Consider the following 16,968-nt stretch of genomic DNA (forward strand, 5'->3'; position numbering starts at 1 on the left):
GGGGAAAGGAAAAATTACTAATCCTATTAGTTAAAGTCCTCATTGGGATTACTCAGAGCCTCCTCCCCATCACTAGCTAGTTGGATCTTAGGCTGTTTTGGTAGGAAGGGATCGGTTATGCACAAAATGTTGAATGTGAGTTTCTATATGTACATTTTCCCCTAGATACCCACATCCTACGACATTATTTTTTTAATTAAAAAATTTTTAATGTTTATTTTTGAGAGAGAGAGAGAGACAGAGAAAGAGAGGGAGAGAGAGAGAGAGGCAGAGAGAGAGTGGGGGCGGAGGATCCAAAGCAGGCCCCAGGCTCTGAGCTGACAGCACAGCCCGGTGCGAAACTCAAACCCACGAACCATGAGATCATGACCTGAGCTGAACCGACTGAGCCACCCAGGTGCCCTCATGATGACATTACTTTTAAAATATTAATTGTTCAGAATTTTGAAAGTTAAATATAACAGTTAATTAAACGAGTTGTACCTGTTAAGAGTCAAATGTTAATACTTACAAATCACCCCAGATGGACTTGGGTCCTAATCTTTCCAGTACTACTGATTTTAGCACATATTATTTTATCTTGCTTTTGATGATTATTTCTTTCTAAGTAGACTTAGTTCAAATAGACTGTACACTTTCCAAGCTAGAGTCTATGCCTAAAAGGGATCATATTGTCTGATACACAGACTAACAGCAATCCAGAATATTTAAAATTAGCACTGTCCTGGGTACTTCTGATTTTTTTTTTTCACATTTTCCCACAGTGCCTAATAATAGAATGAAATACCTATTACATATTTTGGAGATTTTCCTATTGATGACAGGGCATGTACTTCACCTTAGTGTTTCTACTCTTAATCTAGGAAACATTTGGAAAGCTTTCAATAGTCTGCATTTTGTAAACATGGTTAATGTCCTGGAAGAAGATACATTAAGAAAAAGTTTTTAAATGTAGAATTAAAAGTTTCACTTTAATATTTTCCTATAGGTAAGTAGCTAACGCAAAAACAAAACCAAACCAAACCAAAATTGAATCTTCTTTTTTCCTTAATAGTCCAAAAAGGATATGCTATCCAGTTGTCTCTTCTTAAGTCCTTATTGCTATAAAAAGCCATGTGATAAGAAGACTGAAATATGATGAAAAGCATAAAAACCTCCTGAATTCCAGGCAACTTTACCATCTCACACAATCACAAAAACACTTGGTGAAAGACAGAGGCCGTCCCACAGCCTACTTCTTCTGCAAACAGAGCTCAGAGCCATTACAGAGGGACTCAGAAAAGAGCTATGAGGAAGAGGGCACAAGAAAGTGACCTTGGCTTCACTAAGAGCTCTGAATGCAGTTAGGTTAGTGTCAGACATTCCCCTTTGAGAAAACAACAGGCTTGCCACTTGCCTACCTGTTCTTGAAGGAACAAGTCATTAGCAATATGCACTATCTTTTCCACAGCAATGATGCTTCCAATACTATGAATTTCAATATCTGCCATCATGGTGAGGACAAGGATGGCTTCAACCAGAAGCTGGCGGTACTCTGGCTGAGGTACACGGTTCAGGACAGATTCCACATGAACAGAGAATTTAATCTCGCCTGGAGTCATCTGTGATAGAGAAAAAGAAAATCAATTCCTAAGAGCCCATCATCCAGGAGTTATCAATCACCTATTCTGAAAGGCAGGAAAAGCACTGTAGCCAAAGTGTAGCTCAGTCTCCTTCAAAGTACCTGAGTGAGTAAATTGGTCCGATCTTTTTGGAATGCAGTCTAGCAATGCATAACAAGAGTCATAAAAGTGTCAATGCCCCCTAACTCACAATCCTATTTTTGAGAGTTTATCCAAAGTTAATAATTCAAGTGAGGGAAAAAGCCCTATGTGCAAGAGTGTTTACAGCATTAGTCACAAATGTAAAACTAAAAGTAATCTAAACATGGGAATGGTCATGTAAATAAATGGCATATTATGGTACAGCAACTTCATGGGTTTTTATAGAGTCATTTAAAAGAATAAATATGATGACCGTAGATACAGGAAAAATCTAAGTAGAACTTAAAACTGTATGTACAGGATGACTAGAATTATGTAAAACATTTATATACTGTTAGATTAAAATGGGCATGAAGAAATACAAAGTTATTTTAGGGTGAAGAGCAGTGAGGAATAATTTTTGGCAAAATTGTATTGAGTATATAATGGACCTTATATATAATGGACCCAAATATATATATTTGGACCCTAAAGACCAGGGTTCAAGTCCTGTCTTTGTTAGTTACTAGTTCTAGGACCCTGAACAATTCATTTCCCTAAATTTGTTTCCTTATTTGTAAATCGGAAACTACAATCCCTTCCTTAGCTGTCTCACATACCTGTTTTTTAAAAATTTTTAAAAAATGTTTATCTTTATTTTTGAGACAGAGAGAGACAGAGCATGAGCGGGGGAGAGGCAGAGAGAGAGGGAGACACAGAATCAGAAGCAGGCTCCAGGCTCTGAGCTGTCAGCACAGAGCCCGACATGGGCTTGAACTCGTCCACTGCGAGATCATGACCCGAGCTAAAGTCAGACGCTCAACCGACTGAGCCGCCCAGGTGCCCCTCACATACCTGTTTTAAAGATCAAATTAAAGAATGTGTATAGGTACTCTGAAGACTCTTAAAGGTACCATGTATTATTATTAATTATATTAACATTTCAATCTTGCTTAAAAGCAGAGAAAGGACAGAGAGGGCACAGTGTTCTTTATTAGAGAAGAGGCCTAGAGGCAAGAGTGAAGCTCTGAGGCATAGCATTAGCTTCCTGCACTCGCCCCTCCAGCCATTGCCTACAACAACTCCAGTGTTTTTGAGAATGCTCTACCATCCAATCTTACTATTCCTAATTTGCTAATTCTAGTTCCTTTGTTGGCTTTGTATAAAAGTTATTTCTTTAGAATATCTATGTGATTGGGCAAAAAGGGAAATATAAAAGCGCCCAATAATACATGTCTGTGGTTCATGGCATTATTTTCCAACCATGGTTATATATCAGACTCATTCTAAGGATTGTTTGTTTGTTTATTTGAGAGAGAGAGAGAGAGAGAGAGAGAGAGAGAGAGAGAGAGAGAGAAAGGACAGAGAAGGAGAGAGAATCTCTCCATGTTGGAGTCGGATGCAGGGCTCAATCCCACAACCTGATCATGACCTGAGCCAAAATCAAGAGTTGGACGCTCAACTGACTGAGCCACTCAGGTGCCCCAAGGATTTTTTTTTAAAGTACAGATGCTCAGGTTCCATCCCTGGAGATTTTAATCCACTAAATTGGAGATGGGAGCTCAGGTTGCTATGACATATGGTTAGAGCTGAGGACCACTAGTTCATAATATAATAGTCTACAAGCATCCTACAAGAGAAAGGTGGGGATGAAAAGGATGGGGACATGAGAGGTCATCCATTTCTAGATTTCTATCTTGTCTGCCCTCTCTAACTGGCAATACTCACATAAACCAGCCTAACTTAACCATCAAAAGGGGGCTGTCCTTATATAATTAATGTAATACATAATTACTCTCTAATGTTCCCATTCTATTTCTTTTCCTATTCTGTTTTTAAAAAATATTCTCTCCTTTCCTCAACTGCACTTCATGTTTAGCTGATCTAGAGTCATAGAACTGTTATGTTGAAAAATGATCACTGAAATACTTTAGTGACATAAACCATCAATCACATAAATGTGAAAGACACAGAATCTCACCTCTCTAGTGGTTGAAGAAGGAAGAACAAAACCTTCTACAGAGAGTCCATGACACTGCAAAAGAGCAAAAACATGTTGTCACCAAGGATATGCTGATAAATGGGAGCCTGTAAGGAGACACTTAGTATTTCTAAGTGCACTTCATGGGGTAGATGCTGAACAATCACAGGCCAGTGAAAGGCCCTGCAGCTCAAGTGTCCTTGCCAAGGGCTTATGATTATTATGTGGCAAGAAGCAGGGCTGGGCTACGGTAGATGCAAGATTTACCCTCAATTTAAAGGAGTGGAAGTGATAGAGAAGGTCTACCTTCTGGGATAGACTAGTCCCAAAGATTCAGAGACTATCAGAAAAGATATCATGCTAGGTCCCAGACCCATCACAAATAGGCTTTCAGAAAGATTTTTAGGCTGAAGAATAAAAACCCTCAAAATACATATTTTTCAGACTTGTATAGTTACTACATTTAAAAATTTTTTTAATGTTTATTTATTTTTGAGAGACAGAGAGAGACAGGGCATGAGCAGGGGAGGAGCAGAGAGAGGGAGACACAGAATCAGAAGCAAGCTCCAGGCTCTGGGCTGTCAGCACAGAGCCCGACGTGGGGCTCAAACTCACGAACGAACCGTGAGATCATGACCTCAGCTGCAGTTGGACGCTTAACTGACTGAGACACCCAGGCACCCAGCAGTTACTACATTTTCTAGTTAAGCATCCCCTGCCCCCGAACATCAGTGCCCTTGATGCCCTCACTCTGCTGTACTTTTACTACAATACTTGTCTTCTTTTAATTCTATATAATTTACTTATTATGTTTATTATTTATTGAATAGCAGAATCTAAGCTCCCATAAGGATAGACTGTTGTCTATTTTGTTCTTTGCTGTATCACCATGAGCACTTAGGACACTGCCTAGCGTACAGCAGATGCTCAGGAAATATAAATGAATGATATTTTATCTTCTCTCTTACAATCAACTCAATTATTAAAAAGCAATGGGCATTAAGGACTTGCCGTTTTAGATGTTAAACAAATTAAAACAACATATATTAAGCCACAGACAAAGATTCCAATCCAGCAGGTTTACTGGCTCTGGTACCTGACACTTCCATCCCATGTTTCATATGCCAAATAACAGTCTTAGTACAGAGGGCATTTGTTTGTCCTCTTATATTAGGATTCCAAGTCCATGTTTTGATTCTGCCATAAAATACTCAATATTCCTGGTCATATTTAAATGTTCCTTTTTTTGTATTTGCAAGACCTTGTGGTTCTGTACCTTTATCATAATACATTTCAGCTTTACATTATAGCTGATATTTAAGAAGATAACTATGTATTAAACTTCTTGATGATAAAAACAGATACATTCCATGGTATCTGGGGTAGAACAGCACCCACTACATGTCTGTGAAATCAAATTTCCATAACCCAGGCATAGCTGTAGAGATAAAATATCTGTCTGTGACCAGGGTGCTAGAGAAGTTAGATGGAGAGTTTTAATAACACTCTCTGAAAAGAAGATTTCCAGAGCTACTAGTCTGGGGAAACAACTTTTACCTTTCCAAAAGATCACCTGTTTTGGTCCCTGGAAGAATATCATTGTGCTAAGGGGAGAAGCATAACTAAGGTTTTGAAGCCCTGGATGAAATCTTCTTCAGGTCCTTGCTAACGGCAATGAAGCAGAAAGTGCCACCTAAGAGACTATAAATGAGACCTATGAATGAGTACCATGGTCTTCCTGGCCCTCTAAATCTGTCACAATCATACTGGTGTGATGTCCTCTTAAATGTCTTTGGCAAGCTAGGCCTTTGAAAGAAAAACAAAAATTGGTCACACCAACAAAGGCTTTGGGTCATTAAAATCATTATAATCTTGCATCTATTTAGTAGTTTTCATCCAAGAAAAAATAGAACAGCTTCTTACACTAACTCCTCAGACATTGCAGCAGTTTTACTCTACTGTCAGCACATTACTACAAATAACATTTCCACTCTACAATAGCTACAAAGAAAGCAGGCTCTTTATCACCAGATTTTATAAGTAGCAAATGTATCACAAAGTCCAACAATGTTCAAGTATGGGCAAAAGCAGAGAAGTGATGATTTTCGAAATCTAATTTATAAAAAATACCTTAGTGTCAATAATAGAGACTAAATAATAAATAATATCAAAATAATAAATCAACTTCTTTGATTATGTCTTCTAGGTTTTGTCCATATGAGCATATGACATTTATATAATTGTAGTGATGTCACAGTCAAGTCATATCTCAGCCAAGGAGACTGAGGATATCAAGTGGGAAAATAAAGATACATCTACAATGTGTTATGCTTACCTTCTGTAAAACTTTCCATACTTTTTGATAAAATCCAATTGGCACTCTGTTCAGTGCTCCATCTAGCCTTCTTCGGCGTTGCCACTGACCTTGACGATTATCTTTAGATGTCTGTTCACCTCTAGGAAAGGACCCACTACTTGGAGTCACAGATGTTCCAGATGACTTGGGAGAAGAGGAGAGGAAAGAACATAAATCAAAAGCTATCTCTGTTCTTCTGATAAAGTATTATAGCATAGTGAATAATAAACACTCTCAGTAGAATTAGAAACCACATATTAAGTGTAACACCCAAGATAAAGAGGTTACAGTGAAGCTAGTAGACTTATGAGTAGCTAGCAACAATGTAAACCTTTGTAAATCTAGATCCTTTTAGAAAGCAATCTAGTGATACTTAAATAGTGCCATACAAATATTGATGACCTGGGAGTTTCTTAGCTGTCTCTTTCCTTGGTTATCTCTGTTAAAATTCCAGCTGGTCTATGGCTTAGTTTGTTGCTTTCATGGGCTATAATACAAGCCTCAACCAAATTAAAAGAATTGAAATCAGATAAAGCATGTTCTCTGACTACAATGAAATTAAATTAGAAATAAAAAACACAAGGAAATTTAGGAAATTTACAAATATGTGGATATTAAACAATACGCCTCTAAATAACTGGTGGTTTAAGAAAGAGATCACAAGGAAAATTAGAAAACACTCTGAAATAAATGAAAATGAAAATACAACATGCCAAAATTTATGGGACGCAGCTGAAACAATGCTTTAAAGAGAAATTTATGTCATAGATGCTTGTATTAAAAAAGAAGAAATATCTCAAATTGATAGCCAAACAATGAAAAAAACCTTCAGACAATGAAAAAAACAAGAGCAAGCTAAGCTAAAAGGAAGAAAGAAGGAAGAAAATAATAAACAGTGCAGGAGAAAGAAATAAAATAGAGAATAGAAAAGCAACAGAGAAAAGCAATGAAACTAAAATTTGTTTCTTTGACAGTAAATATAAACTAAATTGACAAATATTTAGCTCCCCCTCAAAAAGTTAAGACTGAATGTATTAAAATCAGGACAGAAAGAGGGAACATCACCTCTGACTTTAAAGAAACAAAAAGGACTCTAAGGACGTACCATCAGCAGCCATACGTCAACAAATTACATAACTTAGATGAAATGGACAAATTCCTAGAAAGACATAAACTATCCAACCTGACTCAAGAAGAAACAGAAAGTCTGAATAGATCTATAATAGAGATCAAATTAGTAATTATAAAACTTCCCACAAAGAAAAACTCAGGCACAGATGGCTTCACTGGTTAATTCTATCAAACATTTAAAGATTAATTATCAGTTCCTAACAAACTCTCCCCAAAAAAGAGAAGGAACTTTCCAACTCATTTTGAGGCCAATATTACCCTTATTCCAAAATTAAAGACATCACAGGAAAACTACAGATCAATATCCCTTCTGAATATAGATACAAAAATCAACAAAATACTAGCAAACCAAATTCAGCAACATAGAAAAGAATTATGCACCATGATGAAATAGAATTTACTACAGAAATTCAAGGTTTCACATCCAGACATCAATTAATGTAATACACCACATCAGGAGAATAAAGGATAAAAACCACATCATCCTAATAGATGCAGAAAAAGCATTCAATAAAATCTAACACTCCTTCATGATAAAGACACTCAACAAACTAGAGACAGAGGGGAACTTCATCAATCTAATAAAGTACATCTACAAAACCCCACAGCTGGCATCATAACAAATGGTCAAAGACTGAATGTTTTTCCTCTTAAGTTTAGAGGATAGTTTAGAATAACACAAAGATGTTTTTACTCTTGCTACTTCTAATCAGCATTGCACTAGAGGTTCTAGTCAGTGCTATTAAGCAAGAAAAGAAATAAAAGACATCCAGAGTGAAAGGAACAAGTAAAACTATATCTGCAAATGACATAATCTTATATATAAGAAATTCACTGAAAGACAGTTAGAACTGACAAATGAGTTCAGTAAAATTGCACAATATAAGATCAATATAAAAATCACTTGTAATTTCTAAACACTAGCAATCAACAATCTGCAAATGAAATTAAGAAAAAAATTTCATTTAAAATAGCATCTGAAAGAATAAAATACTTAGGAATAAATTTAACAAAAGAAGTATAAAACATATACTCTGAAAACTACCAGACATTTTGAAAGAAATTAAAAACCTAAATAAATGGAAAGAAATCCCATGTTCATGGATCAGAAGACTTAACATTGTTAAGGTGGCAATACCCTTTAAATTTATCTACAGATTGAAATTTATCTATAGTCTTCATCATAATCCCAACTAGGTTCTTTGCAGAAATTGACAAGTTTATCCCAACACTCACATGGAAATTCAAGGGATCCATGATAGCTAATACAACCTTAAAAAACAAAAAAACAAAAAACAAAAAACAAAAAACAAACAACAAACAAACAGCAAAAAAGTTGGAGTTGCCTTAATCTCTTCAGTTTAAGAAATCTGAAGTCAGAGGCCATTACATTGGTTTAAACCAAGGAAATCTAATCGGAAATCAGTCTTCCTAAAACGTAAACTTCATGATGGCAAGGACCATATCTGTTCTGTTGTTTATTGTATTTCCAGTGCCTGGTACAAAATTGGCACTCAATAAATATTTACTAAGTACATTGCTAATCAGAATAACAGCCAATCCAGTGGCTTTCAAACTTAAAAGTACATCAGAATCACCTGGAAAGCTTATTAAAACACAGACTGGTGGGCCTTACCCAAGCCTTTCTGATTCAGTAGGCCTAGGGTGGGGACCAAGATTTTACATTTCTAAGAAGCTCCCAGGGGATGCTGATACCATCTAGTACAGTGCCTGGCACCTAGTATACATGCAATTAATTATATTAGTTGAAAGAATAAATGCATAAACAGACACTTAAGTACTTATTAAATTGAATTTTGTTTTCTCTGAAATGGAAAAGAGGCTAGAACTGAACCCCCTTTGCTACCCCTTGTAGGAAAACGAATGGAAAGATTTTACCCCCATACATGAAGTTGATTTATAGTTATTTTAGTTCTTGATTCATTTTGGTTTTCTTTTCAGTCAGTATATGTCATGACTTATATAACAGCATATTCAAAGTACTTGTGAATGGTATATAATATAACAGCAGTTACCAGAAAAGATGGTGATGTCAAATCTATACCCAACGGATGACCACCATTGGACTATAAAACAAAATTAGAAAATAAGATTTTAGAAGAGATGAGGCAAGGCAAACATTATTTGTGTTTAAAAACATATTAGTAGGGTAAAATTACAGACTATTCAAGTAACTAGCCAGCATGTTATTATTTAAAAAGCTGATGAAATAGCCTTACTCCAGAAGCCATGGTAAAAGGTAAAGAAAAACTGCCTTTAAAAATATTTTTTCCCATGATCAGAAAAAAGGGCATTGGTGAGTGGTAGAGAAAAGGGTTTAGAACAATACAAAATACCAGACAGGCAAGTAAGGATGGAAATCAATAATTAGAAATTAGAAAGTAATGAAAATTTAGGTCTCTCAATCCTTGACATTATATTCCTAATGATTTTGCCTTTCTTGAATTCCTATAGGTAGTGGATGTGTAAAAAAAGGAATTAAATGATATAGCTGGATAGGTCAAGTCCTTAATATCATAGTAATCTAGCTGGGAACAGGGACTTCAAGTTCTAAATATATAATGAACTTGTAAGTAATACTGTGTAACTATAAACAACTATAAAAAAATATTTAGCCAATCACTCTCAGCCAAAACAAGGACTGTTTACCAACAACATCAGTTTAACTCCTCAGTATGAAACATAGTTCTTTCACCTTTCAGATAGGAAAATGTTCAGGTTATCCAAATTATCTGTGAAAAAACCTGTACTAGTTAACAGTTTCCTATTAGTCCATTCAGTTCTTACCCTTGCATAATATGAATCTGAAAAGTTTCCTTCAAATTAAACTTCAAGCATTGGCTCATTCTTGTCCTAAATGGTTCTGACTCCCATAAAACCTCCAACAAAAAATTTCCATTTTGTCTCTCCTCTTCTGGATGTGCTTTAGTACTGCAAACTACCATAAGTCAGGAGGAGTAGTTTTAAGATTTTCATAAAAAGTGCTACTAGGGGAGACCAAATCAGTACCTTCTCAATTTGGAGACTCTGAAAATCACATGATTTCCCAGAGTTTTGAATAAAGCTATGGAAGTTTGTGTTAAGTATTTCTTTGTAGAGCATAATAATTCATCTATTCTCAACTGCAAGGAAAATGAGTAAGAGGCTACAGTATGATGTCTGATAATTCCCATCAGCTCCCTGAATGATTTCAATGTTTTACCTCTATGTATCCACAACACCTTTTGTATACCTCTCTCATGACAATGATAAAAATATAATTTGGGGGAAATACCTGAAACTAGATTTTTTTTTGAAATTTTAGGGAGAGAGGAAGAGAAAGAGAGTGAGCAGGAGAGAGGGGCAGAGGGGGAGAGAGAGAATCTTAAGCAGGCTCCATGCTCAGCATGGAGCCTGACATGGGGCTTGATCCCTTGACCTGAGCAGAAACCAAGAGTTGGATGCTCAAGTGACTGAGCCACCCAGGAGCCCCAAGAAACTAGATTTTTAAAAAGGCCCTCATCCAATCTGGTGTTCTCTCTAGTACCTGTTCTTAAACGTAAGGAAATGGAGTCTAGTTGCATAGAGAAAATTAATTCCAAAATTACATGTTAATTCTAATAAGAGGAACTCAGGGTTTCAATTTCTTGCTAACAGAAACAAATTACTTTCCTCCTAAAATTAGCAAAACAGTTTGGTCCAGAAAAGGAAAGCTATCTATAAAATGAATGTTACAAAGGAGAATCAAGCGACTCTGTGGTTTTTTATCTTACTTGTAAAAAGGCCATGAGCTCATGCATGTTATATAGAACTAAAGGCAGGTTAAATTATGTTAAAGGATCCCTAGTTGTTTCACCTGACTCTCAGTTGAGATAGATAGTCTACGAAATTCCGCCTGAAAAATAAATGGCTCCAATTAAACACGGGATATGAAACAAAATACACGATCCCAACAAAGATCAATTCCAAAAGGATGTTCTTTAACATGACAATATCCCAGCTAATCTCCCGAGATATCCCAAGATGTCTTACCTGCTTTATCTCACTTTTTAACTGCATTATCCCGGTTCGTTCTGTTTTGGTTGCCCCGACAGCACCAATCTCATGGATGGAAATAGCAGGGCTGACATTTGAATCAGTGGGACGAACTACATAGCATGACAGATTAAACAGAAAGAGAGAGGACAATCAGGTTCAAATAATTTTGTCCACCATGCTTAGAAGACTTAGATATATGTCCTCCTTTTATGTTAATAATAATAATGAAAATAACCCACTATATAACCTTGCTATTCAAAGTGTGGTCCATACACCAGCAGCATCAGCATCACCTAGGAGCTTGTTAGTAGAATCTTGGGTACCACTTCAGGCCTACTGAATCAGTCTGTACTTTTGCAAGTTCCCCACATGATCCTTATGCATAGTAAGGCTTGAGAAGCAGTGTTTTATGACTTTCTTTTACCATTCAAAGGTCTAGCATCCATCCAACTGAAATTACATGTTTAGCCTAAGCCTAAAAGTGGAGCAGGAAAGATAACCTTTTTCATTTGCTCTGTTTTAGGTACTTGGCACCAAACACCACTGCCAAAACACCAAGTGCCAAGTGGAGGACTAATTTGCAACAGACCTTAAGATGTATGTGAATTCACAGGTGAAAGGATATATCTGATATATCTGATACACCCAGACACACCACTGCAAATGCTATTAAATTACTGCCAAATGGAATACAAGAAAGTTTCAAATGATACGGGTTGTCAGTTGTCCTAAAGTAGAGATTCAGGATAATGTAAAGGAATCGATAGAACAGTGCAAAAACAAAAGATGATGGCAATCCACTTAGTTGATTTATCATTTAAGGAGAAAAAAAGAGACATATACAATAGTTTCCAAATCTTGTTCCAGAAGACAGCTTTGCTTTTAACTGTTTCATATACTGGGGTTCTATTTAGTTGGGGGAAAGTTTCCTCAGATAAAAGAAAAACATTTTAAAATCAAACGAGACCAAACTAACACTCTAAAATGGAAATGTGGTTATTCAATCTTACCACTTCGTTCCACTCCGAACTCCTTGCCACTGAGAATGTGATGCAGGAGATTCTTCATGGCTGAGGGACTGAGATTCATCAGGCCGTCTGTGGCTTCCTCAGCTAGTTATCAGAAATGTTAGTACAGAGGACCACAATTTGCCTGACATACCCACCCTATTTTGTTCTCTATTTCCTTTCTTAGAATTTCTAAGTTATTTGATTGATTGGAAAAATAGAATTACAAATAAATTCTTCACACCACACTGTCCGGGTATTCATAGTGCAATAGATTTCTTTTTTAGAGTAGGGGGAGAGAGAAAGAGAATCTTAATCTTAAGTAGGCTCCAAGCTCAGTGTGGAGCTCAATGAGGGGTTTGATCTCAGGACCATGAGATCCTGACCTGGGCTGAAATCAGGAGTCAGATGCTTAACTGATTGAGCCACCCATGCGCCCTGCATACTGCAATAGATTCTTTTTTTAAAAATTTATTTATTTATTTTGAGAGAGAGAGAGAGAGAGAGCGAGCGCAAGCATGAAGGTGGGGTGGGGCAGAGAGAGAGATAGAGATAGAGAGAGAGAGAGAGAGAGAGAGAGAGAGAGAAAGAGAATATCTGAAGTAGGCTCCAGGCTCCAAGCTGTTAGCATACAGCCCGACATGGGGTTTGAACTCACAGATGCGAGATCATGACTTGAACTGAAGTCAGAAGCTTAACTGACTGAGCCACACAGGCGCCCCTGCAATAGATTCTTAATAATTTTTTTTTATTTTATTTTTGGGACAGAGAGAGACAGAGCATGAACGGGGGAGGGGCAGAGAGAGAGGGAGACACAGAATCGAAACAGGCTCCAGGCTCCGAGCCATCAGCCCAGAGCCCGACGCGGGGCTCGAACTCACGGACCGCGAGATCGTGACCTGGCTGAAGTCGGACGCTTAACCAACTGCGCCACCCAGGCGCCCCAAGATTCTTAATAATTTAAAGACTGATTATCCAGTTTATGGGCTAATCAGATTCTTGATTTCTTCTTCATCCTCTTTCCACACCACTAGGGAACTTAGTAGAATCTTTATTTGAAGGTGGGAAGAATGTAAAGAGAAATATGGAACTGAAAGCCAGTCAGAGAAAAGCAATGGATGTATACATACAGAGGGACTAAAACAATAAACACTTCTCAGTCTGGAAATCTAGAGACTAAAAAGAGAGAATAGATATGAATCCATGAAATCATGAAGAATAATGAGAAGACTGGACTTTATCAATATCAGTTAGTGCTCACTTTGACAGCACATATACTAAAATTGGAACAATACAGAGAAGATTAGTATGGCTCCCGTGCAAGGATGACATGCAAATTTGTGAAGCATTCCACATTTTGGTAAAAGAATTGCACTTTGAAAACTATAAGACACTTATGAAATAAATTGAAAAGCACACAAAGAAATGGAAAGACATTCCATACTCATGGATTGGAAGAACAAATATTGTCAAAATGTCTATACTACCCAAGGCAATCTACACATTCAATGCAATACTTATCAAAATACCACCAGCATTTTTCACAGATCTAGAACAAAATCCTAAAATTTGTATGGAGCCAGAAGGACTCCAAACAGTCAAAGCAATCTTGAAAAAGAAAAGGAAAGCATTACAATTCTAGAGGTCAAGGTATATCACAAAGCTGAAGTAATCAAGACAGTATGATACTGGCATAAAAACAGGCACATAGATCAATGGAATGGAATAGAAAACCCAGAAATGAACCTACAACTATATGGTCAACTAATCTTCGACAAAGCAGGAAAGAATATTCAATGGGAATAAGATAAGTCTCTTCAACAGATGGTGTTAGGAATATTGGACAGCGACATGCAGAAGAATGAAGCTGAACCACTTTCTTATACCAGACACAAAAATAAATTCAAAATGGATGAGAGACCTAAGTGTGAGACCTGAAACCATAAAAACCCTACAAGATAGTATAGGCAGTAGTCTCTTTGAAACTGGCTGTAGCAACTTCCTTCTAGCTGTGTCTCCTGAGGCAAGGGAAACAAAAGCAAAAATAAACTATTGGGATTATATCCAAATGAAAATGTTCTGCACAACAAAGAAACAATCAACAAACCTAAAAGGCAACCGATGGAATGGGAGAAGATATTTGCAAATAACATATCTGATACAGGGTTAGTATCCAAAATATAAGAAATTGTAAACTCATCACCCAAAAAACAAATAATCCAGTTAAGAAATGGGCAGAAGACATGAATGGAGATTTTTCCAAAGAAGACATACAGATAGATGGCTAACAGACACATGAAAAGAGGCTCAATATCACTCCTCATCAGACAAATACAAATCAAAACTACAATGAGATATTGCCTCACATCAGTCAAAATGGTTAAAATTAACAACACAGGAAAACAGCAGGTGTTGGTGAGGATGCAGATAAAGGGGAACCCTCTAACATTTTTGGTGGGAATGCAAACTGGTGCAGCCACTGTGGAAAACAGTATGGAGGTCCCTCAAAAAGTTAAAAGTAGAATTCCCTGCAGCGCCTGGGTGGCTCAGTCGGTTGAATGTCCAACTTCAGCCCAGGTCATGATCCCACGCTTTGTGGGTTCGAGCCCCACATCGGGCTCTGTGCTGACAACTCAGAGCCTGGATCCTGCTTCAGATTCTGTATCTCCCTCTTACTCTGCTCCTACCCCAACTCGTGCTCTGTTTCTGTCTCAAAAATAAATAAATATAAAAAAAATTAAAGGATACAAAAATGCTGATTGGAAGGGGCACATGTACCCCATTGTTTTTAGCAGCATTATCAACAATAGTCAAATTATGGAAAGAGCCCAAATGTCCACCGACTGATGAATGGATAAAGATGTGATGTATATATACAATGGAATATTACTCAGACCAAGAAAAGAATGAAATCTTTGAATCTTGCCATTTGCAATGACATGGATGGAGCTAGAGCATATTATGCTAAGTGAAATAAGTCAGTCAGAGAAAGACAAATACAATATGATTTCACTCATATGTGGAACTTAAGAAAAAAAAACAGAGGAACACAGGGGAAGCAAGAGAGGAAAACCAGAAAACAGACTCTTTAAACTATAGAGAACAAACTGAGGGTTGCTGGAGGGGAGATGGGGGGGGGAATGGGTTAAATGGATGATGGCCATTAAGGAGGGCACTTGTAGTGAAGAGCACCTGGTGTTGTATAGAAGTGTTGAATCACTAGCTTGTACACCTGAAACTAATATTACATTATATGTTAACTAACTGGAATTTAAATAAAAACTTGAAAAAGATAAAAAAATCAGACAGTTAGTGAGACCTTACTACATGTTGGTCATGACTTTACACAATGTTAGTAACAAACAGGTAGGACATGGCACTTGACCTTGAGAAGCTAAGCAACTATTTGGGAGAGATCACATATGTAAACAAAATAAACAACAATAAACATGACTATATTAAGTGCCAAATGAGAGGTACAGACAATAAATGCTTTGGAAATCAGAGAAGACATCAATCTTCAAGGATGCTGATAAAATTATTGGGAAATACTGTTGAAGTAGGAGGTAGGGGTCAGACTGTTGGGGGTCTTGAATATCACACCCAGGGATCTTGACTTTATCCTTGTAAGAAATAAAGAGTCATGGTTTTGATGAATTCATAGGAAAAAAAATACATAAGAGGTAAAGAAAAGTGAAGAATGTTTGAGGATTTTTCCCTTCTTGAGGTTTATTATTAAATAATTAGACCTTAATAAAATATCCCTTGATACATGGCTAGAGAATATATGTATGTGTATAATGTAATACATATAATCCATAACAATGTGCTAAATTGGAAATCATATGGAATCAGAAAGACTTGGACTCAAATTGTACTATTTACTAGATGTGTAACTTTAGGCAAGTTATTTAACCTCTCTGAAATTCAGATGACTTATTGGTAAAAGTGGAACAGAAATACCTTTTGCAGAGGGTTGTTGTAAGGATCAAATGAGATAATGTATATAAATATAAAGCAAAAAGCACACAGTCTGGCATATGGTAGGTATAAAATAATCATTATTTTCCTTTAAAGGGTTATTTTAATATAATTATCTTATGTAATTTAGGTTAGGCTCATGCAAAAAAAAATTAGCTATTTGTTAATAGCTCAATTAAAAGCCTTTTGGGGAAATGTAACAGAAACAATGGCTAACATTGAGTTTTACAACTCTATTTTCATTTTTGTATGCAGTCCCTATCTCTATTATTTTATCATTCTTAGAAATCAAACAAATATCAATGGAAAAATAGTCATGCCATGTGGGTCCCTTTCCCTCTCTCACACTGTATACAATTCTGTGCTACAGCTTCTACAGGCCCCAGGTTTTCTTCTAACTAAAACTGTTATCTTGCCAAATACAGCTATAGTTAATTTCAAAGAGACTCCTGTCAGAAAATTTTCATAGAAATACAGCTTTCCTTTATTCAATCCTGTTGTTGACTAGACAGAATACTAACATTATGATCAAACTGATGTGGTGACTCAGTCTGGTTCGAGAAGTTGCACTGCCTGAGTCAGAATCAAAACCAGTCTGTCACGCTCAAATTCGAAGCACACTTAGGCTCACTCTAGGAGTTAGAAGGAATGTAATTTGGAGTGCAGAGCCCCCAAGAGGTGGAATTTTGAAATTGCAGAACTAATACATAAATTTGTCATAATTATCAGTCT

At 36.7% G+C, this 16,968-nt stretch overlaps 1 protein-coding gene and 1 non-coding gene across 7 annotated transcripts in view; one reads left to right on the top strand and one right to left on the bottom strand.

Moving 5' to 3' along the window:
- PHKA1 (phosphorylase kinase regulatory subunit alpha 1) overlaps positions 1-16,968 on the bottom strand; it is a 178,136-nt gene that overhangs the window by 2,699 nt on the left and 158,469 nt on the right. For 2 of the 6 annotated variants that reach the window (XM_004000633.5, XM_045050993.1), the window contains 7 exons: positions 12,259-12,360; positions 11,243-11,358; positions 11,067-11,105; positions 9,247-9,297; positions 6,059-6,223; positions 3,724-3,777; positions 1,401-1,601 (listed from right to left, as the gene is read on the bottom strand). In XM_004000633.5, coding sequence (XP_004000682.2) covers positions 1,401-1,601; positions 3,724-3,777; positions 6,059-6,223; positions 9,247-9,297; positions 11,067-11,105; positions 11,243-11,358; positions 12,259-12,360 — 728 coding nt within the window. The remainder of the gene's footprint in view (positions 1-1,400; positions 1,602-3,723; positions 3,778-6,058; positions 6,224-9,246; positions 9,298-11,066; positions 11,106-11,242; positions 11,359-12,258; positions 12,361-16,968) is intronic. The other 4 variants (XM_045050991.1, XM_045050994.1, XM_045050992.1 and 1 more) reach the window with 3 other exon arrangements.
- LOC111558787 lies at positions 13,509-13,615 on the top strand. Its single transcript, XR_002739927.1, has one exon. It is a non-coding gene; the product is annotated as a U6 spliceosomal RNA (small nuclear RNA).

The sequence above is a fragment of the Felis catus genome, chromosome X, assembly GCF_018350175.1.
Source record: "Felis catus isolate Fca126 chromosome X, F.catus_Fca126_mat1.0, whole genome shotgun sequence".
In the NCBI taxonomy this organism is placed as follows: Eukaryota; Metazoa; Chordata; class Mammalia; order Carnivora; family Felidae; genus Felis; species Felis catus.